Below are 25,000 nucleotides of genomic sequence, written 5' to 3' on the forward strand. Positions count from 1 at the left end.
GTGTTATGGGAGAGGAACGGCGCCCAAAGCGAACCGAAAGAAAGCGGCCCATAGCCGCAAGGTCCAAAATTAATCTGACAGCGTTTAGCTCTACAGAAAAAGGGACGCACCATTAGTGGCAGCTGTTTTAGTAGCTTTAGTTTCTCAGATTCAACTAGGAAGTTGTTCACATACGCCCGGAGCTTATCATTCTCCCTCTATTTTAATGTAACCAGAAATACAATCAGTTGAGTTTAGTAAACTGTAACATCATAAACAAAGCGTTTATGCGGAAAGCGATAGGAAATCAATTATCACTACCATTGTTATACTGGAGCATGCATTACGCAAAGGCAAAATAAGGGAAAACGTTTCCAAAGAGCAACCACCACAACTGCACACCAATTTGCCAAATGGCAGATCAACGGACCTCTTAACGCACACGGTAAATACACGTGCCGATTGGAGTATGCTATCAGGAGCAGTTGCCCAACATAGGCTTTCGGCTTTCAAATCGAAAACCGGAGCATAATAACACACAAAGCCGGAATCCTCTGTTAATCCTTGCAACGAATCTGCAATTTTGTAAATGAAACACCCCCTTCCCATTCCCATCGGCCCACGGTATCGGACACGTGCATTATCACCTCGCCGTGCACCTTTCCCGTCCGTGCCGCTTTTCGCGCACGATTTAGAAAAGGTTCTTGAACCAACCAGTCCCCAGCCTATCCGGCAGATTGTACGGTGAGGATGCGTTTATGATTTGAATACATTAGATTGTAATTGCAATCAACTGGCGACTGTTCCATTTTTGCGGTCGAGCCAAGGCCTCTCTCCAAACCCCGGGGACGACTCACTGCAGGAGCACCGCCCGCTCTCGCTTGCACATTTCACCTATTGCCAGCACTATTGCCAGTAATTACGACATCAACCACGCCGTGGCTACTGTACTACCAGTGGCCCAGTGGTTTCCATGGTCCACACCCACAACGAGCTGGTTTGCAGACGAACCAGGCGATCGCATTCAGAGGAGGGGTAGATGATATGCATCCGCCACCGGAGTGCGTGCCCGCTCGCATTAGCACTTGTTTGCAATTACTAATTAGCCTCGAGCCAACAGGACCACACACACACGCGCTCGTGAGTGTACGCGTGCGTTTGGTGGCACAAAGTGGCACACACCCGCGCTCCTGTCACCGTTAATTGACCATGACCACCGATTTGTGGCGTCCGGTAGGGGTTTTAGGGTCCGATGAAAGTAAAAAGTGCCAATCCAATACCAGCTAATGGCGGGTCCCAGTACCAGTACGATACCAGGAACAGGTCCGCGCTTTTCGGTGGAGTAGCTCCCGGTTCTTAGGGACTGTGGTGTAACCCTTGTGAGAGCTTGAAGTGGAATGAACTCTTAAGCCATTTTGAGCAGTAGGAAAAGACAGTTTAATTCCGCGTAAAACACGTGCTAACCAACAGAACAGAATGTGATCCGGTCCACACCGGAATGCATTGTTGTGTCCGCTTTGCAATCGCTCCTCACCTCTCGCTGGTTACGCGAAAAAGAAAGGACAAGAGAATTAAACCATTTCATCGCTTGAATCATCAAACCAACCCCGGGCCACCTCAGGTGAAGTGGTGCGTACGCTGGACCAATTCTCTCTAAAGCGCGCCACGACGAAAAACGCGCCGGAAGTTCATTGTCTCCGGTCTCCGGTCATGGCCAGAGCAGGCCACATTAGCAACGCAGCAATGGTTAGTAGCTTTCTTCCCCAGTACCTGCTGCTGCCATTCCACCGGCACCGGCGCTTAATGTGGCCATTTCGGTGGACGACGAGCACGAATGTCCAAAAAGTAGCGCTGCCGGACATACCCGGACCCGGCTGATGTACCCGGCGAAAAAGCGTTCCCGTGTTCTGGCGTAACAGTTTCATTACCGTCCGCCAGACCTCAAACCACTTCGGTCGAACTTACCGTTAGCCTGCGGCTCGCATTCAACCAACCGAGGAGTTGGAAGCTTGCTGCAGTGGAGTGGTTTTGAGCGGATTTAACACATTTTTGGTCATCGGTCCCCCCCCCCCCGCGCGCCTCGCATTCCTCGTTTTAGGCGATGCTGCAGCTTTTGCTAAAAATGGCAAACCGGACCCCCCCCCCCCCCTGGACCGGATTCATGAGGAAGGAACTCGTGTCTTGTTGCGTCGAGCCGCGATTCGTTGACCGTGTCGCGGCTAATCTGCCCGCTACCGGTACCAATGTTCCGCTGGAGTGTGCGCGTGCGATTCCTTCCTTGGCGGCCAAGGCGCGAGTAACAGAGTTTTTTTTTTACAACGGGACCAACCCGCGCCTGTAATTTCATGCCAAGTTATATTGCAAATCATCATTCCGAAATGTCCCGCGAAGTGTTTCGTGTCAGATTGAACGCTGTACTAGCCAGTGTGTGTGTGGGTGTGTAGCAGCACCACCATTAGGGCGGCAAACATTACATGAACTCAATGGACCCTCATTGACACGGTCGGAGCATTGCCGCAGCATCAGTTGCATCATCATTCCGAGTTGCAGAATATGATGATTGAACTAAATTCCATCCCAGCGGGAACGACCGAGGGGGTCTCGATGCCCGGTCCCGTGTAGTGTCTCGGTCGTAGTTATAATCATCGTCGTCATCATCATCATCATCATCATCATCATCATCATAAACCACAGTAGGAGCTAGAGGCCGACCAACGATTCCAATGTTGCCACAGGAAATGCACATTTTGCTGCCGCTTCGGATGCTGTGCGTTTTGTGCGGCGCGTGCCGCATCCGGTGCCCGGTCCGTGGCGACCACTGTCGGCTGGCTGTTCGCACTCGTAAGCTAGATCCCAGAACGCAGACATTTCCCAGTATAATAGGTTATTCGTTCGGTTTAATCTGCGATTTGCCTTTTTCGCACGGTTTCCATTTCCAATATCCAAAGCTTTGCCTAAGCCCTTAGTAGGCGCAGGATGTGTTTCATAAATCTGTAATTATAACGAACAGGACAACCGATAGTTGCTAGGATACTGGCCAGTCCAAGTGTGCCGGTGGGATTCATTACCGGTTCCGGGAAAGCGGAGTTCCAATTAAATATTGGTATTTCGGAAAATGGATTTGCAGTAATTAATTCCGAAAGAATCACATCGTAGCAGCTAGGATGCTGAGAGTTCGCTTCTAGGAACTCGCATCAAATGTACACATCACGTTACCTAATCCAAGTGTGATTTACATTCATCGTGGACATTACTTTCCACCTTTCCACCAAAAAGGGCATCACTAAGGGCTGGCCGTAGCCGTGATTTACTTATTCTGAGCTGGCGCTCTCAAACATTAAGCTGCCAGCCCTTCCGAAGGCCAAGGTGGTAAGAAGGTACGAACATATTTCTCGCACCGCGTAAGCGCATCTCCTCCTACAGGGCCTAGGTCCGTGCTTGTTGACCAACCAGAGCTTATGCACCCAATAGCAGAGGAGGAGGAGGAGTAGTACTTTCTACGATTCAACGCGCCAGCGGTGCACCAACGTGACAGATTGACATTGACAAACCCAACAATGTGATGCAGCGGAAAAAGGTTTGTTTGTTTGTTCCTTGCACGCCGTTCCCACCGCACGCCGCGCACCCCGTACTACTTGTGGTCAAATGTAAATATCACTTCCAACGATGACCGGCGACCGGCGAGCAGCAGCAGCGAGAGGAAGATCGGATTATTGGCTCTCCCTGGGCACCGTGGTCCAACTGTCACGCAGTTCCGCCGGTGAAGCAGCTCCGAGTAAGTCTCTTTATTTTCCATTACCTGTGGACTCGGACTCGGAAGAAGCTCACCAATGTCGCTGGCGACGACGACGACGACGACGACTACGTGGTGATGGCCATCAAGCGAAAGGAGGCCAACGGCGGAAGAGAATGGGAAACCGACCGGCTGACGAATGCGGAGCACGCTGCTAGTGATGGTAGTGATGACAGGGTTGAGAGGCTCCCACCACAAATGGGCATATTCCCTTAGGTACTACGTAGCTCCCCCCGGAGCGTGTGTTAAGGAAATGAAATCGTAAAACCCTTTGGCCGAAGGTCTGCGCTTGCGTCTTGGAGAGGCAGCTTTTCTACCCCGCCATTCGCGACCATTTCTGGTCATCTTCTCAGGTCCGGTCCGGGTGATCCATTTTCTCACCTTCGCCCATTTAGGTCAACAGTTGGAGCGGTGGCGGCGGCGGCAGATGATGATGATGATGATGCTGCTGATGGTGGTGGAATACCAGCGCCCGTTCCGCGTAAGATCTAAGACCCCGTAATGGTCAGTCAGTCGCTTGCTGGACAATCTTGATCGAGAACTCCCCGGTGGACCCCTTGGAACCTCTTGGAACCTCAACGGAAGAGCGCTTGGGAAGATCTAAATTAAATGAATCATTCTGGCGGGGAAGAGAGCGATGGGAAAACCACCCGGGAACGCTGACCCGGGGGGGGAATTCTCACCGGAAGACGCCACACGACGTAAGAAACGAAACACACAATGGCGGCCAGATAGTGTGGTCAGTTCAGCAGCAGGTTGTTTACTTTTCCAGCACTCCCGCGGAAAGGGTGTGACCGGAAAGGAACCACCTCTTGGGGGGTTGTGGCATGCGACCTCATCCTTTCCTCCTTTCCTTCATCGTTATGGAATGCAAAGCAGCACCAGCGACGGCAGTAGCAGCATAATGAAATGGCTGCAAAATGGCGATCGCCAACATTATAAATCTAAAGTTTCCCAGCCTGTCCCGGGCCATCACGATCGTGCGCCTTCTTGCAGAAGAGTTCTGCTGCAGACGAAGAATTCGATGTGAATTGTAGCATTCCAAGTGGGTGGGAAAATGGAAATTGCTTCTCCTGTTTCTCCTGCTGCTGCTGCTGGATGCCAAAAGCTGTTTGTTGTGTAAGACTAATGTATGTTAGCTGTTATGTTTACGCGCCATCGCATCTCGCATGAGGACTGATTATGATGTTCAGCAGCCCAGGTAGCAGACGAAAAGTCACATTTATTACGCGCTCAATAAGGGCGGTCTCACCCTCCCCCCGGGGAGAGACGAAGGCAGGTGGTGCGGGCAGAAGCATCTGCTATGTTTATGTGTTTACCACGCCTCATCGCTCCCGATGCCGTAATGCCGCTCTCCGTTCGTCCCCCCCTCCGAGACGCGTGATTTCGCGTGAGAAAATCCAAAACCTCAACCCCAACAACGCACACACAGACACACACACCGGGACCACGAAATCTCATTCATATCGTGCCGTGCGTACGAGTGAACAGCTGGAAGTGAATCCCAATAGAAAGTGAAGATGCAACACAACTCATTATTGGCTTACTACCCTCGCCACCCTCGCCAGGTGGTTTTCCCATTAACCGAAACCACTTATGTGCTCCGCGTGAGCATTCTTTGCGGATCGGTTTTACTCCACGGACTCGATCTGCTCTGCTCTGCTCTGCTGCCGCGGGGTTTTTTTTTTCGGTGGCCACTCGAAAGTAAAAGTAACGCGGAGCGTGAGAGGCAATGTCGCGTCGAGTGATGGGCTGGAAAATCGGTCACCATCTTTCACCAGCTCCCCGTCGACCCTCCCTTCATTATGTTTTTTTTTTCTATATTATTTTTGGCAAACGATTCCCCCCACGGTATTAGCTGCTAGTAAACATCACGAACGAGGACAGGGAGCCCTCCGATGGTGCAACGGGGTTAGGTAAGCTAAAACCGCGAAGGGTCCGCGTGAACGTGCTGTGTTGTGACAACACACACGAACAGGCAGGCAGCGTGGGGCATCCTTCCCATTTTTTTTTTTCTCAGCCGTAGGGCCACCGGACTTGAAGAAGGAAAATTGATCGCCAAGTTGATGAGCGGCGTTTATAACGTTCAACGCCTGTCCAAGGGCGAGAGGGCGCTGGCTACTGTTGCCGCTGTCGGCGATCGCCGCGTTGATCGTTTTCATCGTTTTACACGTTTTAAGTGGATTAATTTTAACCAAACACACGATGGTGCTGTCCGGAGCGGATATTAGCGGTACGCCTTATGTCCAGCGCCATTTCCACCAGTTTCATCTCTTTGCGCACACTCTCTCTCTCTCTCTACCCTTCTCTTTCGTTCTCTTCAATGTTTGTTGAATTTTCCGCGGCCGCACCGACTAATTTGGTCATTTGTTCGGTTTTTCCATTTATTAGATTGCGCAACGAGTTCGGCCTCCCTCTGGCAGGCAGGGCGGCACTAAAATAAATGAACCTTCCGACGATGGTGGTGGTGGTGGTACACTAATCCATCTCTATTTGTATTTTGAAAACGTTACGCAACCAACTGGGGCCTCGGAAATTGAGGAAATTGATTGATTGATCGGGAGAAGCGAGGGAGAAAACCAAAACATAATGTTGGGCATCGACAACGCACGATCATAAGTCGAATGCCTGCGCATAACTGCGAGATCGAGACAATCGGAATCGCATCGTGCCCCGTGATTGAGACATTCCTCGGGGAAAGACAAAAGAAACCAATCGAATCGATGGTCGAGACGAGAACGTCGTCGAGCTCATGCTCGCAGCACCGCCATCCGGGGCCAACACAATCATCGAATCGAGCCGAAGCTCATAATTTAGACTGGATCAACGGCTTTGTTCCACCACACCCACACCGCAACGGGACGGGACGGGACGGGGCCGGAATCACGAGCGCCGAGAAACGGAGCACCGGATCGACGGCGAACGAGCTTCGATCGACCTACATAACCCGAGCCCGAGTTGTGTGCTGACCGATCATCCAGTCCACGCGTCCAGTCCATTGAAGGTCGCCAATCTAGCCTCCCAGATCTCGGTGCCCACCACCCACTCACTCATCCGCTCAATGGGCAATGGGCAACTTAGATAGAAGCAAACCATCCCCAAGGGACCCCCGGGGGAGACTGAACATCGGAGTTTTTCGGGGGGGAACGGAACACAATCAAGCAGTTCCCGGCCCGACATTTCCTGCCCGCCTTTCGCTCTCGATTGGTCGATCATTCATTCTCCTCTCCCCTCGAATTCGGGACGTGCACGATCACCATCATCAGTGGCATGCATCGAACGATCATGGGGCAACATTTCCGACCGTCACCGACGAGCACCGATCACGCATAATGATAATGCATAATGAGCATATCGTTCTGGCTAGAAGTGGACGAGGCGTCGCCCGAAACGTGCCAAGTGTGCTAATCTGTGCTCCTCCTCACCACCATCACCACGACGACGGAACCGCCGTTTTTTGTTGATGCAGCAAGCGTTCCGGTCTCCGGTCTGCCAGCCAGTAAATTTTAACAATGGCATCGCGTACCGAGTTGGTGCTCGATGGTGGCCGTTCCCCGTTGCTGTAGAGGTGGTGTGGTGGTGCGGTGCGGTGCGGAGCTGCGGACGCGGTCCGTCGTCGTTGTTCGCTGGCACAACATTGGCGCGCATCGACAATGAGGCGACAATTACCGTCGCAATTTAGAACAATTTATTCGAATCAATCCGGCCACTTTGACAAACACACATCCACACACATCCACACACACACACACACACACACACAGCGAGCAGTGAGCGCGCGGGACTGAACATCGCCCGTGATTCGTGATCCTCTGGATGGTGGAAGGTGACGACGATAGGCAATCACTCGGCACTCGGCGACGGCCTTAGCGGATCGCGCCCCGGTTATTTATGTGCGCACTATAGCCAGCGCACACTGGCACAGGTATGATTTGGTGTGATAACGCCCATTACCACACGCTCCAGCATACCCTTTAGCCCTCTTCCTGTCTTCTCGTCGTTCGCGTTGTAGCGAATTTCATGCTGCGGCCCCTCGATGGCTGGATGCGCGCGAACCGTGCGATCGAGCGGGGGGAAATGCTATAACGAATCATCCCGGTACGAGAGATTGAAATAAAAAACGGCAGATTAAGTCCGCTCGCATGCGGATCGCAGAGCGGCCGCTTATCGCTCAGGGTCAAACTTGATGCTGTAACCGCGTGTGCCAGCCGTGGCGTCATGGGGTGAGCACCCAAAAAAAAAGCCCCCCAACACACACACACACACCAGGTTGGCCCGGCTGTCCTGTGAGGCACGATGGTGCGATGTTTATGTTTTGCTGGAAATCTCTTTGCTGCTCCGGTCCCACGTTACAGATTACCGGCCACCGACTGTGCCAAAGTAGACATTGAAACAAAAACGAGATCTAACAGACTCCAAAAATAGGATATCCTTCTGGGAAGTCCGCCTGTTCGGAGCGGAAGATTTATGGTTTTGACCTGTGCTAGCGCTGCTGCATCATGTTCGTTTTGTTTTATTTTATTTATTTTTTTGCGAGGAAAACGGTGAAGTTGATTCCATTTTGTCACCAACGCCTGCTTCTCTGTATTGCTCTGTTTAGCTCCGTTTCAATATCAAAACTGACAACTTCCCCCCGGTATCATCCTAATTTTGCAATCAAAAACAATCAAATCCCGTTCCGGGACCATGCACGGTCCTTCTCGTTTCCGTTTTCCTGGCTTAAACAAGCTTATGCTCATGGATAACAGCCGAAACAATCGAACCGTCCGGTACATGAGCGGCGTGACCGGTGTATGCAAATTTCCATTTGCGAAAAGTTTTGTCCCAAAAAGCGACTCAACCGAGCAGCGGCGTAGCTCCTCCGGTAGGCGAACTCGGCGAACTTTACTGCCGATGAATTGCCATTTATTGGCGCGATGAGCAACACATGTTCGGGGATGGTAAAGACACCACGCGTTTGGCGCGCACTCTTTATATGATGCTGGGTTTATGACAGTGAAATGAACGAGCCAACGAACGCCAAACGGACGAGACTGATCATCTTTAAAGCGCTTGGTAGCGTGGCTGCAGAAGATGCCGCCAGGTAGGGGGAGAGGTGAGTGAGCAACAACTTTCACGCATCCATATCGCACGCAGTCCGGAGACGACCCCGGCGTTGTTTTGTCGCTTCACGGGCCGGCGCAAACCGCTGAGTGATTAAAATTAAGATCACAATCTGTCCTCCGGGTTGGTTCGCCCGGCTTACCGATTTCGCACGATTTTGTGTTGCTTTAATTTTTTGAGGTTTTTCACACAAAATAAAACAGTCGGAAACGGAAATTTGCGAGGCTTTTAACCGTTTTGTGGCAGATTATTATGGTTTGCGCGCCCATAACCTCTCCATTTCTATGGCCATATCTGCATAAGTGTTCGCTCCGCCAGTGTGTGCCATTGGTGTATGGTAATTAGGCAACGCTCTCACTTGGGCTGCTTCTTTATCTTTGCCCAAAAAGACACACACAACCACGAAGGCTTTCTCTAGCCAGCCCGCCAGCAGAGTATCATTCAAAAGCGTTTGCGACTCATCTTCCAACGCACCATCGGCACAAAGCGGCAAAATAGCCAAAATAAACATCAAGACCCCCTCTTCGGCCGGGGGAGCATTACACACTGGCCCTCGTGAGAGCAGTCGATACATTTGCATGGCACCGCAGTGTGGGTTGAACGCGCGCGCGCGCGCACGGAAATGAATTTTAAGTGTTTCATTTCGCTTTCCGGTTCCGACGCGGACTCAAGAGAAATGGTCGAAAAATAAGGACAATCGGAAGAAATCATCGTATCACTGGTGTGCAGCATGTGCTGGAGGATGGCGCTTTTGTTTGCCACCAACCCTGGCTCGTTGGAACCGCCGGTGCGCTAGGCGGTCCCGTTTTCCGTTTCTGTTTTACGTCGAAACATCGTGACATCATAGGAACAACACGCTCGCTCATAGCACTTACTCCATTGAGTAAGTGTTAATTTCACGATCGTGATCGACTTGCGACATCGGGAAGGCATTTCTTGAGCGAGAATGATCTAATCCCTTCTTGGCAGTATCGTGAGAATTTAATTCTTGAAAGATGATTGGGAGTTTCGCGAAATTTACTTACCACCACCGCTTCTCCAGCGTACGCACCGACACCCACAGACACGCAGAATGAAAGAAAAAACCTGGGCTGACTCCGACGCCAAACACGAATGGAACGCACGCTGCTTCCGCTAAAACACCTGGCACAGCTGATCGCGATGTTGACAGTATACTACTCTCTACCGCGATCGCTGCGTCAACACAATCGCGACCACGAGGTACGCGACACCCAGTCACACTTTGGTGGCAGGCACCAGGCAGCTAAGAACACCACACCTATAGAGCACACATAGAAAACACACAGTAATTAACATTTAATCACACAAATACGCCCGTTACGGTGTATGAATTCCTTCACTAGTGGTTAAAGCATTCTACTACGAGACACACCATGGCACCACACGGTTCTGAACCACCCCCTAGTAACGGGTGCTAGTAGCTCGGGGTTGAACGGTTGCGGGAAAGAGAAAGCACCACGAGGTGAAGCAAAAACAATCTCGAAACGGCAATTTGAGAAAGCGCCACCGTCCGCCGATGTCGTCCACTACCTTGGAGGGTATTCTCTCTATCGCGGGCCTCGTTGCAATTCCAGTCACGTACACACAACGAAGGGGAAGGGTGTGCTGCGGGAGGAGGGGGATGACTTTTCTGCTGTGTTGGGTGACTTCTTTTGATACGCACACGCCCCGAAACACGAGTCAGTAGCACAACCTCACGGAATGAACCTAATCAAATCGCTTCGATGCTAAACACGCGCCGCGCACAGCATGCCCGCGGATTCAGAACAAACACGAACGTGGACCGACTGCAAAGATCGACTCGGTGTACCTCTTCTCCCGCGCAGGCAGCAGCAGCGTACCACACGATGATCCGAACACCGAACGTGTTGCGCACCCGGCGACGGTTTAGAGGAAAGTGATCGCGCCAAACCGAGCAGCGAGGGCCTGTACTCACCGGTTTGGTTTGATGGTGGCGATGGGGCGATGATCAACGATATGATCCCCCCTTTTTGACTAGTTGCTCGTCAGATTAGTAGCCAGCGTTCGGTGCTAGCGTGTTTTTTTTTTATGTTTTAAGAACAATTGTTGACCATCTGTTAAACCTTGTTCTAGAACTAGAGTTTAGAAGATTGTTGCTCTAGATTTTAGTATAACTTAAAAGAAACATAAAAGATAATCAAACCGAAATGAAATATAATATGTCCGTTTTAGGTGTCCCTTTACAAAGATACAATTTTCTAACAAAACAGCTCAAGTAATCTGCCAAGTATTGTAGTTAATATTGTAGAATTTTGTGATTAGTTATCCACTTACTTACCTAATATGCAAAGGAGACTTATGCCTCTTTTTTTTCATCCCTTTTACAAACTTACTTCATTAAAAAGGAATAATAGATGTTAACCGGATTTTTTACTCAATTCATTAAAAACATAAAAAATATGTCGCTAGCAACATTAAAAAATACTCCAAAATACTAAGTGAGATTATTCTCATTCCGCGCAGTGTAGTAAGCCTTCCGCGCATCGCACGCGCATAAAAAGCTCTTGCTGTAGGTTACATTGCATGCGAGCGTTGTCGATGTCGAGCTTTTCCGTTCGGTGCTCTTTTCAAATTGAATTGTTGAAAATTATCTCCAGCGCAACAATTTTTCTTTTCTTTGTTTCTTCTTACAATTAATAACACTCAACTATCTAGTAATCATCTGCTGGCTGCGTCGTGTTTGTTCTTTCTCTTCTTCATTATTTCCCTAATTCATTTGCTAATGCAAACGAACGAATTACAACTGCACTTCAATCATCTAAAGGAACCATAAATGAAACGCATGAAACACATCCAGTTTATTGCTCGTGTAATCACTAGTTTACAATCGTTAGGGGCGCGAATCCTCCTACTCACCCTTCCGTTTAACCCTCTTTTTATCTCCGACGAAAGCCAACAGTAGTTTACGAAGTGCCAGTAAAATTAGCGCCAAGCCAATCACTATTACTCCAACAACATCCAACAAAGCAAAGCTTACCCAAGGAAGGTCTAGTCCTGCGGATCGTAGCTGAGGGGCGCCCTTATACCTTTCAACATACTCAATCCAGTAGATTGCTTCCTGTAGTGCTGGAACCGGCCGATCACGGAAAATTTGCGACACTCGCTGAACGTTTTCCTTGTAACTGGGATTGTATAGCACCTCCTCGAGTGCACCGCGGAGCGACGTATCCGTTATGTTGGGAAAGTATAGCTTGACCGCGTACCCACCAAGTGTTGCCTTGTTCATGTTCAGATGCTGATCGCAGTAAATTGGAATACCGACCATCGGTACGGCCCGATGAACACCTTCCTGTGTCCCAAGCAGTCCACCGTGCGTTATGAACACTTTCACATTACGATGCCCCAGGATGTCACTCTGAGGAAGCCAGCTACGGACCAGCACATTCGCAGGTAGGTTCTCGATTCGTTCATCTTCGAACTTCCATACGACGCGCTGCTTCATCGATCCAAACACGCGCAGTATAATGGCCAGCTTCTCCGGTGGCAGATCGGCCGATCGTAGATTTGTCCCGAGACTGAAGTAGATGACACCGTGCTCAGCTTCATCGATAAACGTCTGCAAGTCAGCTGGCAGACGTTTCGGTTCCTTAATGTGGAGTCCACCGACCGGTACCAAACCCGGAACCCGTGCACGAGTTGTCGTCAATGGGGTGTAGCTGTTTAGTAGGATAACCGATACCTGCCGCTCCAGATCGGCCACAAGTGGTAAAGGACCAGGCAGGAAGGAGAAATATTTGGCCGCCATCGCTTCCTGGCGCGGCATATAATACCAGTGGCGCAATATGGACTCATAAAAGCTTACAAGCGAATTGTAGGCTCGTTGTGTGAACGACATCCGATCGGTGAAGGGCAGAAATTCGTGTGGAACGTGTGACCAAACATTCATCTGCCCCATCAGTGGGCCCATGTAATGACCGAAGCCGAAGGTACCTGCGGACAGCGCGAATGTTTAATTTTGTTCACATAAACGCCCCATGTCTTGTACTCACCGATGCTTACTATGGGGACCTTGTACTTGTGGGCTAACATCAAGTAGGATTCTTGGTAAAATTGCTCCGCCAACAGCAGATCAAACTTGGTATTATCATGGCGTAGGAAGTGCATCACATTATCGCGCGTAAACGCGTACTCGGCCGTCTCGAGACCGAGCGGATACAGGAAGTTCATCAGCATCGAGTGGATGGAGATCTCGGTTAGATCGTACAACGAGTCCACCTTCACCGATTTTCCCCAGAAGTCGTAGATCGGCGAGATCACTATTTCCGTGTAGTTGGGATGTGGCGTCTTACGGGCATAGTTTGTTATGACGGTCACCTCGTGGCCTCGAGCGAGCAGCTCCTCAAGGATGGCGCTGATCATCTGCCAGTGGCTCCGCCCGGGGAACACGTTGACGGAGAGTATCCGTGCACCGTTGGTGCCCGATTGCAGCATGGCCGCGATGACCGCAATGAGCAACACGCATCTCATTGAAAGCCGCTGGGTCATCTTGAAACGCAAATGGAAATATCGGATAGGAATTGATACTAATTCTCAATGAAACGTTGATTATGTGCAGCACTGTAGCAACTGTACTCGGTTATCATGTAACAAGCCGCTCGTTTGTCCATTTATGACAGTCATCCAACGTCACGTGCACATTCCTATTTGACCCGATCGACCGTAAACGGCAGTTCGATGATGATGCAAAATGCAAACACAAACACTCGGGTTAAGGGCCACCACAGGTGCATCCGGGTAGCAGAAAGGCGATTTTGTAGAAATAGTTTATTTCACACTTTTCTAAACAAAAAAAAAACATTTTAAGCTTCACTAACTTACCCTTGCAACATAGATTCAGACGTTCTGCAATCAAAACGATCGCTAATCCTAGAGCGAAAGTATGTTCTAGTCAAGCAAACGATCTCGGCGATGGCCAACAAGCGAACTCCGTACTACATGCGATGCAAGGTAAAACACAACTGATGAGTGCAGGCAGTGTAGAACGCCGCAACCGTAGAAGTGCTATCATCATCATTACCCCAGGCTCTAGCACCATCCATCTGAGACCGTGAAGGGCAGAGTTAACATGCTGCCGGGCTTATCTGATGCTGCGAGCAGTTGGGATGGAATCTGCCGCTTGAACGAACAAACACTTGCTCCTCGAGGACTAACCATTTTGTACCACGTTTGTGTACGTTCCGGTTTTGCTGAATTCAATTGTGTCACGCACGTCTCAAGTAGGAAGGCACGCCAAAATCTGTCCGGAATCAACCAACTTCAGAATATTTAGCAACGTTTCGCTCAATTATTGCCAATTATGAGTCGGAGTCTCATTCTACACGCAATGTTTGCTCATTTGATGAGCCACATTTTTGGAAATCTTTAATGAGATCCTGTAAGAATAGAACCTTCAGAGCATAAGGCTTGTGTGAGTCGAACAAACTCAGAGCAATTACGAGCTGTTATGCTTCACTGGTTGTTCTACAGCGATCTTACGACGAATTTCTTTCACATTTGATATCAAAATCATCATCATTTACGAATTAGATGATATTTCAATAATTTTGACATTTACCGATGATCATTCCAAGAGCTGCAAATATAATAATCATTGACGACAATATTCATTGTTTATGGTAACGATATCATATATTATCCTCTTCTATACAGGTTTTTTATTTTCTTCATTAGTTTTCTTAACGACTCCCCGCTACCCAATACACATACCCTAGCCAATCAATCAATCATCCATCTCACCGCACACACCTTTTAATCGGTCACTTTATAATCGTTGGTTTCCTATTATGTTCGATCTATCTGGCATTGTTCGGTTTTGTTCAACTATTTCCTTCAGTGCAATAATTAATAGACCTCGCAGTTATTGCTACTTTGCCGGTTATGCCTATCTGCCGAGCTTTAATCTTTGTCGAGTGCCGAGACTGAGTGCAGAGTACGCTAAACTAGTTCGCTTTCGACACTTCCCCGACCCTAACCTAGTACTATACACCGGTCATGCACTGGTCCAAACGGATTTCTGGCGTTATCATTATCCTTGCTGCGTCCTTCGGCCTAGTGTTTCGGGATGAATTACATTGAAACTGTTTCGTTTTTAGTGTGTGAATATGCATGGATCGGTAAATGTATATTACTTTGTAACTTCATTTCTAACTGCTTTTTTCAACAAGATGCACTTAAGATGCTCCAGATACTCCATCGGTAATGTGAGTTGTGTCACGCGAGACAGTACCAGATAGAGAGAGAGCAAGAGTGATAGGTAATATTACGTGAACAGTTCATTGGAACTAGTGTGAGTACGATTCAAGTTCCTCTAGCCCTCACCAACTACCTACTTCCACCAGATCAGCACCTTTACCGAGGGTAGTGTTTATCTGCGCGAGTTTCTATTTAAGTATTTACACCGACAACGTGTTTTAACGGATTGCTAGAATGCATATATGTGTGTATTTATATATGTGTGTATTTATATTTATATGTATATATATTCATGTATAATCAACATTCCGTCTGGTTTGGTTATGCTTGCTTTGCAGTTGACGCTACATAGACGTGAAATTGAATTTCACGTTTCGAGCACCTTTTCTTAGTTCTGCTAACGTCACGGTAGGGCTGATAATGGAGACCCTCATCCTGCGGTTTCTTCACACCAGAATGCTTCTCCTTCTTGTTTGTATTTGGGATAGGTGTTGTTTTGTCTAACAGAGAAGTCTGCGATCGTTCTCGATCATCACTAGAAGTAGTTAACGATTCATGCAAATAATACAGTTCATAAAGAGGTGCAACTTGGATTTAGGAAAATCGTCTTGCTGCACATCGAAAATGATATGTGATCTGAATGCTTCAAATTCGTAAGACAGGAGATAGGGCTGTAGCATTCCACTGTTAAAATGATCTCGCCACCTTCACCTGACACTTACTAAATGCAGCAAAAGTGCGGGGATTCTATTGATGAAGGCTCATACTTCAAGAACCATACAAGTGTTTGTGTATGTGTGTGTGGCTGGAATGGAAATCATTCTCATCCTCATCGAAAGCATCTGTTTCAATTGTTTGCAATCCTATGTTTATGATAATTGTTGCTTCAGTAAGTAAATACTATCTATTGCTTTCCAGTAGATGTGTGTATGGGGTTCCTGTCGTGACACATATATTCTTCTTGCAATTAAACAGAAGCATAGTAGAACATAACGTAAAATAGCAGCCCAAAGCCATCTTCTTGCCCGCTTATACCGAGCATACTGGTGTTTTAAATCACATTTCACTTCTCGCATATCAGCAAACATCGCTTGTCGTATTAATGAAACTGAAATTCCATCCGAAATTTGAAGGAGGTGAATGATGGGTGTATTGCTTCATTTCGCATCTTAAATATTCCGATCAACGGAGTGATGGTGTTTCTTAGTAATTGAAAAAAAAGGTTCTCTGGTGTTTCGGTTCGATAGAGTATCCAATCGACAATCCAATACCATGTAAGGATAATAATTAGAATCTGTGTACGGCGTGTGTTCGTGGGGTCTGGTATGATTGGCACATTATCACGGAAGAGCACTGTATCGTAGGTCGGTTTTGACGGGCCAGTACATGAATTGCCATTTTCGTTGAAGGTGCAAGGGACTTGTGGGGAAGATTTTGTGGGTTCTTTCACTAGTTTTATCCAATCGTGCAACTGAGATGATGGCTAACACACTTCATTCACCAATCATTAATCAAGGAACCGGATGAGCGTTAATATCTATACACAGGACACACGTGCCGTACGTACGCACGCACACACCAGTCTTCGAAGTTTCCTTTGACAACGTTATGCATCCGTAGATGGACGTCACTCGAGCTTGTTAATCGCTATCGTAGGGAAGGGAGAACGTAAAAGGATGCTAACGACTTGATTGGTCGAAGTCCTGGAATTAGATCCTCCACAGCTACCGAGCGTCGTAACAGTGTTCGAGAAGCCGTTTGGATCGGTGGATTAAACAGTGGGAGAGAAATTTCGGGTTATTATCATCCCCCTACAGATAAACTTTTGCTCTCGCTCTTGACCTAAATAAAAGCACAAGGATTGTCACAAGACATACTGTGTTCGAAGGTTGGTCATACACAATCGATACAGATACGAAGCAATAATTAAACACTAAACAGTCGGATCAAGCACATCCACATTTTGTGCAATACAAAACTAAGGTTTCACGGTAATTGAAAGTGTCTACGAAATGCTCATAAAAGAATATCTGCTATTCCTAAATGATGGTGACCATGAATGAATGTGTAAATGAATACGAAACAACGGTATAGTACATGTTCGGTAGGCCGTTAGTAGTTCGCGGAACGCTGGTTGTCGTATTTTGACTGGGTAATTAGGAACCTCGTCTTGTTGGTGGGCACGTAGAGACACAAACGAAACGAATGAAGAACTAAGCCAAACAACATAAAACAAATTAAAAGAAGGAAACCATCCGTATCACCAAAAGACACACGCTTCTATATAGGTTTTCATAACCAAAACTAAACAAACTATCACATAAACAATAAGAATCAACATAAACCAACATATACGTGTGTGTGTGTGTGTGTGTGTGTGTGTGTGTGTGTGTGTGTGTGTGTGTGTGTGTGTGTGTGTGTGTGTTTTAACGAAACGAAAAAATACTTTCTATTGCAGCGCACACCGCTTGCGCGGGAACTATAACACAGATTCTCCTCGCTAGTTAACTGTTAATGTAATACCAACAAAACCGAAACGCCGAATCGATTAGGATGGCGAGGGAAAAACACGCGCTCGTGCGCTTGAGTGCCGGAATGGATAACATTTGCAGTGATTGTGTCCTTTTCTCAGCTTAGCACATGTTACTACTCACAGCACTCACAGTACCGTACCGTGCCGGTGTGTGGTGTTGTTGTTGTTGTTTTGGTGTTTAGTTTGCTAACTAACCGATATATCGACAGGGGAAATAGGAGAAACCAATATACAGCACAGATTGGATGAAAACTATACGCGGGAAAGGGGAAACACCGAATGGCGGGAAAGGCTGCGCACAAACTAGACCAACTCTAGACTTGACTAACTTGTATGCTGCTCTGGCCGTGGCTCTTCATGTCCAGCACGGTGGTTTTTATCGTGGTGCTACCGTTGCTATTGTTGCCGTGCACGATGCTGCTACTGGTACTGGTGGTATGCTGCTGCTGCTGGATCAGTTCGCTGCCGGAATCAAACGATTCGCCAATATCGGAGAGCGATTGCATCCCGAGCATCGTCCCACCGTTGGCCGTTCCCGCTGAAGCCGCCGACGTTACCAGGGTCGTCCCAAGTAATCCACCATCCCCACCACTGTCGCCATTCGCGGCGGTACTTGGAGTGGCACCCATCAGGATGTTTCCATTCGATAGCACCACGACGGTCGCTGGTTGTCCACCGGTGACCCCAGACACTAAGAACATTAGAAAGGAAAGAGAATAAGAAAAATAATGCGCAATCAGTTTTGTTGAGTTACACCTTCGATCAATCAGTGATAATAGAATAAAGGATTTAAACCGGCACTTCTTGCCTACTACAACGTTTACTTACCACTGAGTTTTTCCTTCGAATTGATCTTCTTGGTGGCGGTCATCAGTGCTTTCGCCTCTTCAACGAGTGACGATCCACCGCCAGTCGAGTTGGCTATCACCGATCCACTCATAGACAACGCATTACCGTCCTTCTCCTTTTCCCTATCCTTGTCCTTCTCTTTATCTTTGTCCTTTTCCTTTTCGGGTTTCAACTTCTTGAAACCACCGAGCACCTTATGCTTGGTCGAGTCCTTCGGTTTGCCAGATGTTGCGGTTACCGTGCCACCACCGCCAGCTGACACCTTCTGGCCACTCTCAACCGACGCTGCACCGCCTTCGCCTTCCTCGTTGATGCTGCTCAAGTGCTGCAATCCACCGTTCTCCTCCTTGTTTGGGCCCTGTATTGGAATATCATCTGTGATTGATCGGCATCCCGATCAGTATGGCATCGTGAATGAGAGAGCGTGTCCCCGGAAGCACAGAGGTGATTCGGGACAGAAGAGGGGAAAAAGGAAACAAAAATTGCGTCGCGAAAATTAATGAAAGCTCATTAAGTGGACGAATACGGTTAGCATACGGACGAAACGACAAATGGCAAAGGCGACAGGAAGTTTGTTGGAGCGAAAGTGAGAGACAATGCGTGTGTGTGTGTGTGTGTATGTATGAGTGTTGAGGAGGAAACTAGAGGAAAAGAAAAGGCAATTTCCTTTTTTTCCTCAAAGGAACAGCCTAGGAGGGCCCAAGGTGTTGCGTGCGAGAAAATGGAAATTTTGGAGGAGAAGGTAAGAAGTGAAGATACATCAAACAGGGAGCCCTAACGGGAGGCTTTTCCTTCTAGGAATTGCTCGATCAAAATGGTAATTGGTTTTATCGCTCTGCTTAGTTTTAATATGCAAGCGGAAACAACTTACTTTAATTCGATTCATATATTCCCGATTAGGACATGCAGTGCCCAACCATTAACATTTCTCTCACTGGAGTGGACTTTACAGAGCCCCAAGATCTTTTTACTTAATTTTTTTTACTTAATTCTGTAAGATAATTCCCTCATAAAGACATAACTCTATCCGACTATAACAGAACACAACATTCCCACAACATAGGTTTTCAATACAAGAAAAAAGAAATAAACTAATGCATGACCAACGTTTTGAAGTCACGTTGAATCAAACAAAACCGCACGACGGTGCGAGACCACGTAGAGCGAAAACGATGAAAGCATAACGCTTCAACAAATCGTTATAGCGAGCGCGACAACCATAATCATACCGTTTTCACAAAGAAAAGAACATATTTTCCACCAGAAAAACCACCTTTCCCGGAATTTACCAAGGTCGTGGAGAGGGGTTGCGTCAACAACGGCACAAAGATGTCGACACCAATCTACGACATCTGACCTCGGTCAATCGAATCGTACAACAACGACAACAACAATAAAAAAAACATGAAAAACATTGGACGACACGTGAACAATACCCACGATTATGAATGTGAAATTGGTGCTGGAGGATAAGGCATTTTGCAAACAGAAGGTAAACAACAACAACGAAAAAAGGTGTTCGAAGCCGCAAAAAGGAAGCAGCAGCCTGTGGAAAGAGTGGCGCAGCAAAAACAAATACCGAAACAGTAGTACGGCCATTTCCCTACTGCGTATTTTCAAAACTTTGATAAGCACCACAGGTGGGAAAAACGAGAGAAATGATCGACTAATAGAACAGAATTGTGTGATCGAAGAGACAGAGCAAGCAGATGGATTAAACAAAAGACGAATTGAGGCAGCCTCACTGCAAACTATCTCATAATCAATATAGTGCTACCGCACTGTCGCTTGTCGGTGCATTCATCGTGCGCTGGTAGAAGGGTGCATTAGCATTATGTACGGTGTGCAACAGGTGCATCGGCACCTTCCAACTGGAGGCTGGAGTGTGCCCACTTGGTGACAATCACCCACGCATGGCGTAACCCGAAACTGAACGCTGTTCATTCCATTCTCCATCAAAAGATATGCCATACAAACGGTTGTGCACGGAAAGAGCAAGTTAAAGGTAAAAGCAGATGTTGATGCTTGCTGGTGTACTAACCACTGATGGCGGTGGTGCTCCGGAAGTAGGAAGACGAGCACCGCTTGCGCGATACCGAACGTGACTTGGAAGGCAGGATAGGGTGCAAATTCAGAAAAAGAAACAAACAGCACACACAACGGAAGGAAACAACAGTAGCGGCGATAACGGTAGTAACAGCGCGATTGTTACGAGATGCTGTGCCAAATAAGAGACACAGCAGTGCAGCAGCATAGAAGCGATCGAGATAAACGGTAATACAGGATCGATCATCATCGGTAGGTGTTCTCATCAGCATACCTTCGTGGATTGTGGACGTTCGGCTAGGGAATATGTATCGGATCTGAATGGTAGGCACAACGGTTGCGCCTTTTTGGTCAGATTTTCGCTGTCTTGGTCACGGGGGTGCTCACTCTCTTTTTATACATTTGTCTTTCTCCTTCTTTTGCTATGAATAATCTTATTGTGGTCCAAGTCCAGAAAATGTAACGCGTGCATGGCGAGCGGTTTAGGCTCTTTTCGTAATGATTCTAATGAAGCTCGTATTGGTATATTACCACCCAGGTATCATTTAATACAGCCCCGTGATGGTGGACTGTTGAATGAGATGAATAGTGGCGGGACGACCGTTCACGATCAGTGCCGCCAGTTCGTCCGAATCCGAATCCTGAATGCCACTGTCGAGCTCCTCGTACAGTCTCGCTCCGGCACTAGCCCGCACTTCCGATCGGTTGACTGGCGATTGGTTTTTGCTCGACAGAAATTTCTTCCTGCGCAGCGAGGCTGGTGAAACGCTACCGGCATTGATATCCTCTACCTTGCCCGTTCCAAGGCCAAGCAACGGTTTATGTTTGGGAGAACCGGTCGGACTCGAATGACGTGTCGACGTACCGGATCGCTTCGGTGAGTCCGCTTCCTCTTCGATGCTAGTCTGCTTCTGACCTTGCTGCCCTCCTCCTACAGCACCTCCAGCATTCGAAGGATGGCCAGCCCCGCTGCCCGACGCCAGATTCGATTTCCAGCCCCAGTTCTTCCATTTCCGTGAAGATTCTTTCTTTTTCGGCTCCGATCGCGGACTGCCTGTATTCTCCGGATCATTATCCTGGGGGGAAGTGGTCGCTATCGCTGGCAAACCTAATCCACCACCACCACAACCGTTGGCCGTTCCGTCCATTCCTCCCGATCCGATTGCGGTGTCTGCATCAATCATGGCCAGCTTATTCATCATCTCCTGCTGCGTCGTCTGTAGTGCATTCACAAACTCGACCTCTAGATCATCTGCACGTGTATAATACACGACACACCGCGCAGTACGGTGATCCGTCACCAGAGCCAAAGTGTGAGTCATCGTGTAATCGAAGCCAATCGAATTGCAATATACGCACGCATCCCAAACAGTGTTTCATCAGAATGTTTATACATTGTTTACACAATATTTCCATAGCAAAGAAAAGAGATTAAGATCAGAAATTAGAAAGACGGAAGATAAGAAAATCGGAAAAGAGCAAAACGTTCATTAGTCACCGATCGAAAGCATATGCCGGTGTGCCAAGAACAACAAATAAAATCGTCCGATAGACCAGACGCCCATGGTAAGCGCAAGCTGCGTCGGAGCATTTGCTACCGACACCCGAAGTCGCACGGTGCAAAGATGTTAATCGAAAGCCTGTGTCGAAAGCAAAACTTGATTTAACTTAAACCAAAAATAGAACAACGAGTTAGTGACGGAATGGCATAAATTAGAACAATATGAAAGGAAATAAGAGTTTAAGCTTTAAATAGCTAAATCGAATGAATAACTGGGTAGGAAAATAGAAAATCCAACGAAGTCAATGGAGTCAATAAGCAGGAAAATCTCAGGTTGGTAAGTTACAACTGTAGTAACAAGGAAACCATGTTAGTACACATTTTAACAGTAGTGCTTTAGGAACAGGAATTTCCGATTCTATCCGATGATTCCAACCATTAGCCACCTTGCACCGGATATCTAGTGTGTAGGTGCGTGTGTACCATTGTTCGAAACAGTATCATCTTATCTTGCGCAATCATCGGACCTCGGATCACCCAAGGTTTCGTCTGAGCTGTCAAATGCAGCAGCGAGCCTTATAATCCTTAGTTGTCATAAGCAATGATTTCACACGGAACACCCTAGCAAACACGCCTGCGGCCAACTAATCAATCGAAAATATACTGGCGAGAACTGGCAGCAACTGAAGTTGTTCAAACATCCGGGAGGTAGTGGTCTGTCATTGTGTAACGTGTGTCGACGTTCTAGTGGGCAGTATCCTTCGCCCAGATCGTTTGGCTATTTTTAAGCGAACACTGTGCCTCCTTGTATCATGCTGCCGATGACGAGCGGTATTCGTTATGAATTAACACCTACGAGACCACCAGAACCAAGGGCCAGAGAAGGGGATTATGTGTTGTGACGATAGATTCCATACGTAACCAGCAGGATCAGTCAGTAGCGCCGTGTCGGTGTTCTAGATATTGCCCAGCAGTACAATGTTACGTCGACGATAGGCTTAAAAATATGAACATCCGTTTTGACGGTATCCATATGTTGAACACCGGTTGCTGGTATGGAACCAGTAGCGCTATCAAGCCCCGCCGTAATGATCAAGCTGAGATAGAGAGGCGGAGGACGTCTGCCACAGTTGCAAAACATCGATGATCTGTTCAATCGACCTGCTGGTTGTTCAATCGTCATATCATCGCCGTCGAAGAGAGAAATGGGGTGGGCACGATACGGTTGGAAACCGTTTGTCACGTTTTGTCGCATGCCTGCACCCGGTCGATTGGGAAGGCTAATAAATAAATAATAATCCTCTTCACTGATGCTCTGTCTTCCGTTGAAATGACTTTCCATTATAAATGCCGGCTCGATTGATGCTGCTTAATTGGAACCATCGATCTCGATACGAGTAAAAGCGTGAGTGACACAATGACTTGTTGGCCTAAGAACCGAGCGGAATTATAGCAAGAAGGGATACTAGCGATACTAAGAGCTTTATAAGGGCCTAGAAGGGATGCAATTTACAAATGCGACGACGGATTTTTTTCTTCAAATCTACGACACATCGTCCCGTTGCCCAATGCAATGGTTCTTTACTGGTTTCTCTATGCTGTAGGGCCTTCGTACGGCAACCGCGAAAAGTTCCGTGCCCTGTGGCATCAGACACATACTCATATTAAATGCAGGGCGCTTTTCATAGACTTATGCGCGTTTCAACACAAACGGGGACTTTATCATGCCGACCCCCTGCTGTAATGGGTCTGGAAGTACCCGATTCAAGAAACCAAGCCGAATCTCTATTGTCCTCGAAAACCGGAATAATGGTTGAAATCTGTAGGTACATTATTTTGATGAAGTCTGCGATGCATTTCCTTGTACTGTCTACTCTCTGGATAGCTTATTAACAAAACTGTTTGGGGCGGGAATCAGCATATCGGACCCAGTTTTCACAAATTTCATGGTAAAGCCGTACATACAGTTGTTGCTAATAAAATAGGGAAGGAGCACCATATGATTATGGCCATTACGATAACGCACATGAACTATATAGACACATTAGGTGGACCTGTGGGGCAAATTGGAGAGAGGAGCGGAGATAAAGCGACTTGTTTCGCTACATTGATACTGGTTTCACGCACAACGAACTGTACAGAGACGACGGAGGAAAACACTCATCGATCGGTAGGAGGAACGATTTGAAACTTACTTGTTGCCACGCCGTACAACATATTGTTAATATTATTAACAATCGGTACGATCCAATGACTGGACCAACTTCGCAGGAAGTACACTACAATCGTTCAAAGGCATAAATATTCCTAGAAACGCTCAGCTCCAGCTCCATTCAGCTGTTACTCCTTAGATACTTAAAGTACCGAAAGAGACAGGTACCGTCATTCGAGCTTTATGCAGAGGAAACGAGAAGAACGAACACAGCGTGTGAGGCAAACACTATAAGAGCAATAGAAAGGTTTAATGGGGTTTCTTCAATCTGAATTTCATTTTTTTATCCTTCGATTGAACTTCTCCTTCGCTCGCTTTCTCGATCAGTTGGACTAGCAGGGTCTGTATCAGTAGCAGGATTTGCTCGTGTTCGTACTTTACCAACGACGCATGTGACGTGAAGTTCTCTTCTGTCGAATGATGAACCCAAAGAAATCCATTATCCTTTAATTCTCCCGAGATTTTTATGAAACAAAAACTTTAAAAAAGCATTTGAAGGACACCAATTCCCCAGAAGGAGCGGAACATGAATGGAAGCGATGAAAGAAAGCTCCCGGTACAAAATGCACACCAACGACAGGCAATCGAATGTGTAACACTCCTGACCTTGGTAACACGACTCGTGAGCCAGAACCGCGGCAGGATTCATGCGCTGGCAATCAGATCGTTTCTGTGTGGGAGGACGCTAGAGTAGCAAACAAAAACATCCGTAGGCGGTCTGGTACGTGATGTGCTCCGTACACTCTTTTG

At 47.6% G+C, this 25,000-nt stretch overlaps 3 protein-coding genes across 7 annotated transcripts in view; all 3 read right to left on the reverse strand.

The window, feature by feature from the left end:
• The window catches only part of LOC125955067 (tetraspanin-9), a 13,791-nt gene extending 2,966 nt beyond the window's left edge, over positions 1-10,825 (reverse strand). The window contains exons 1-2 of one of the 3 annotated variants that reach the window (XM_049685916.1): positions 10,707-10,825; positions 9,901-10,154 (exon numbers count right to left, since the gene is read on the reverse strand). The gene's annotated coding sequence lies outside the window, so the exon portion shown is untranslated. The other 2 variants (XM_049685917.1, XM_049685915.1) reach the window with 2 other exon arrangements.
• An 860-nt stretch (positions 10,826-11,685) lies between these two features.
• LOC125955016 (UDP-glycosyltransferase UGT5-like) lies at positions 11,686-13,866 on the reverse strand. Its single transcript, XM_049685829.1, has 3 exons — positions 13,736-13,866; positions 12,907-13,402; positions 11,686-12,847 (listed from the first exon to the last, which is right to left on the reverse strand). The coding sequence occupies exons 2-3, from the start codon at positions 13,400-13,402 to the stop codon at positions 11,766-11,768; spliced, it is 1,578 nt and encodes a 525-aa protein (XP_049541786.1). The 5' UTR covers positions 13,736-13,866; the 3' UTR covers positions 11,686-11,765.
• Positions 13,867-14,531: 665 nt separating this feature from the next.
• Positions 14,532-25,000, reverse strand: part of LOC125954998 (hyccin) — a 16,926-nt gene continuing 6,457 nt past the window's right edge. For 2 of the 3 annotated variants that reach the window (XM_049685792.1, XM_049685791.1), the window contains 2 exons: positions 18,471-18,866; positions 14,532-18,333 (listed from right to left, as the gene is read on the reverse strand). In XM_049685792.1, the coding sequence (XP_049541749.1) occupies positions 17,957-18,333; positions 18,471-18,866 (773 nt within the window). In that variant the 3' untranslated portion in view covers positions 14,532-17,956. Of the gene's footprint in view, positions 18,334-18,470; positions 18,867-20,811; positions 21,790-25,000 lie in introns of those variants that run through there. The other variant, XR_007469078.1, reaches the window with a different exon arrangement.

Source organism: Anopheles darlingi, chromosome 3 (assembly GCF_943734745.1).
Source record: "Anopheles darlingi chromosome 3, idAnoDarlMG_H_01, whole genome shotgun sequence".
In the NCBI taxonomy this organism is placed as follows: Eukaryota; Metazoa; Arthropoda; class Insecta; order Diptera; family Culicidae; genus Anopheles; species Anopheles darlingi.

Bases quoted from the DNA above. Each gene is read 5' to 3' on its own strand.
- LOC125955016 (XM_049685829.1), bottom strand. From the start codon at position 13,402: ATGACCCAGCGGCTTTCAATGAGATGCGTGTTGCTCATTGCGGTCATC. The intron at 12,848-12,906 runs GTGAGTACAAGA...CGCTGTCCGCAG, and splicing joins GGTCCCCATAGTAAGCATCG to GTACCTTCGGCTTCGGTCAT.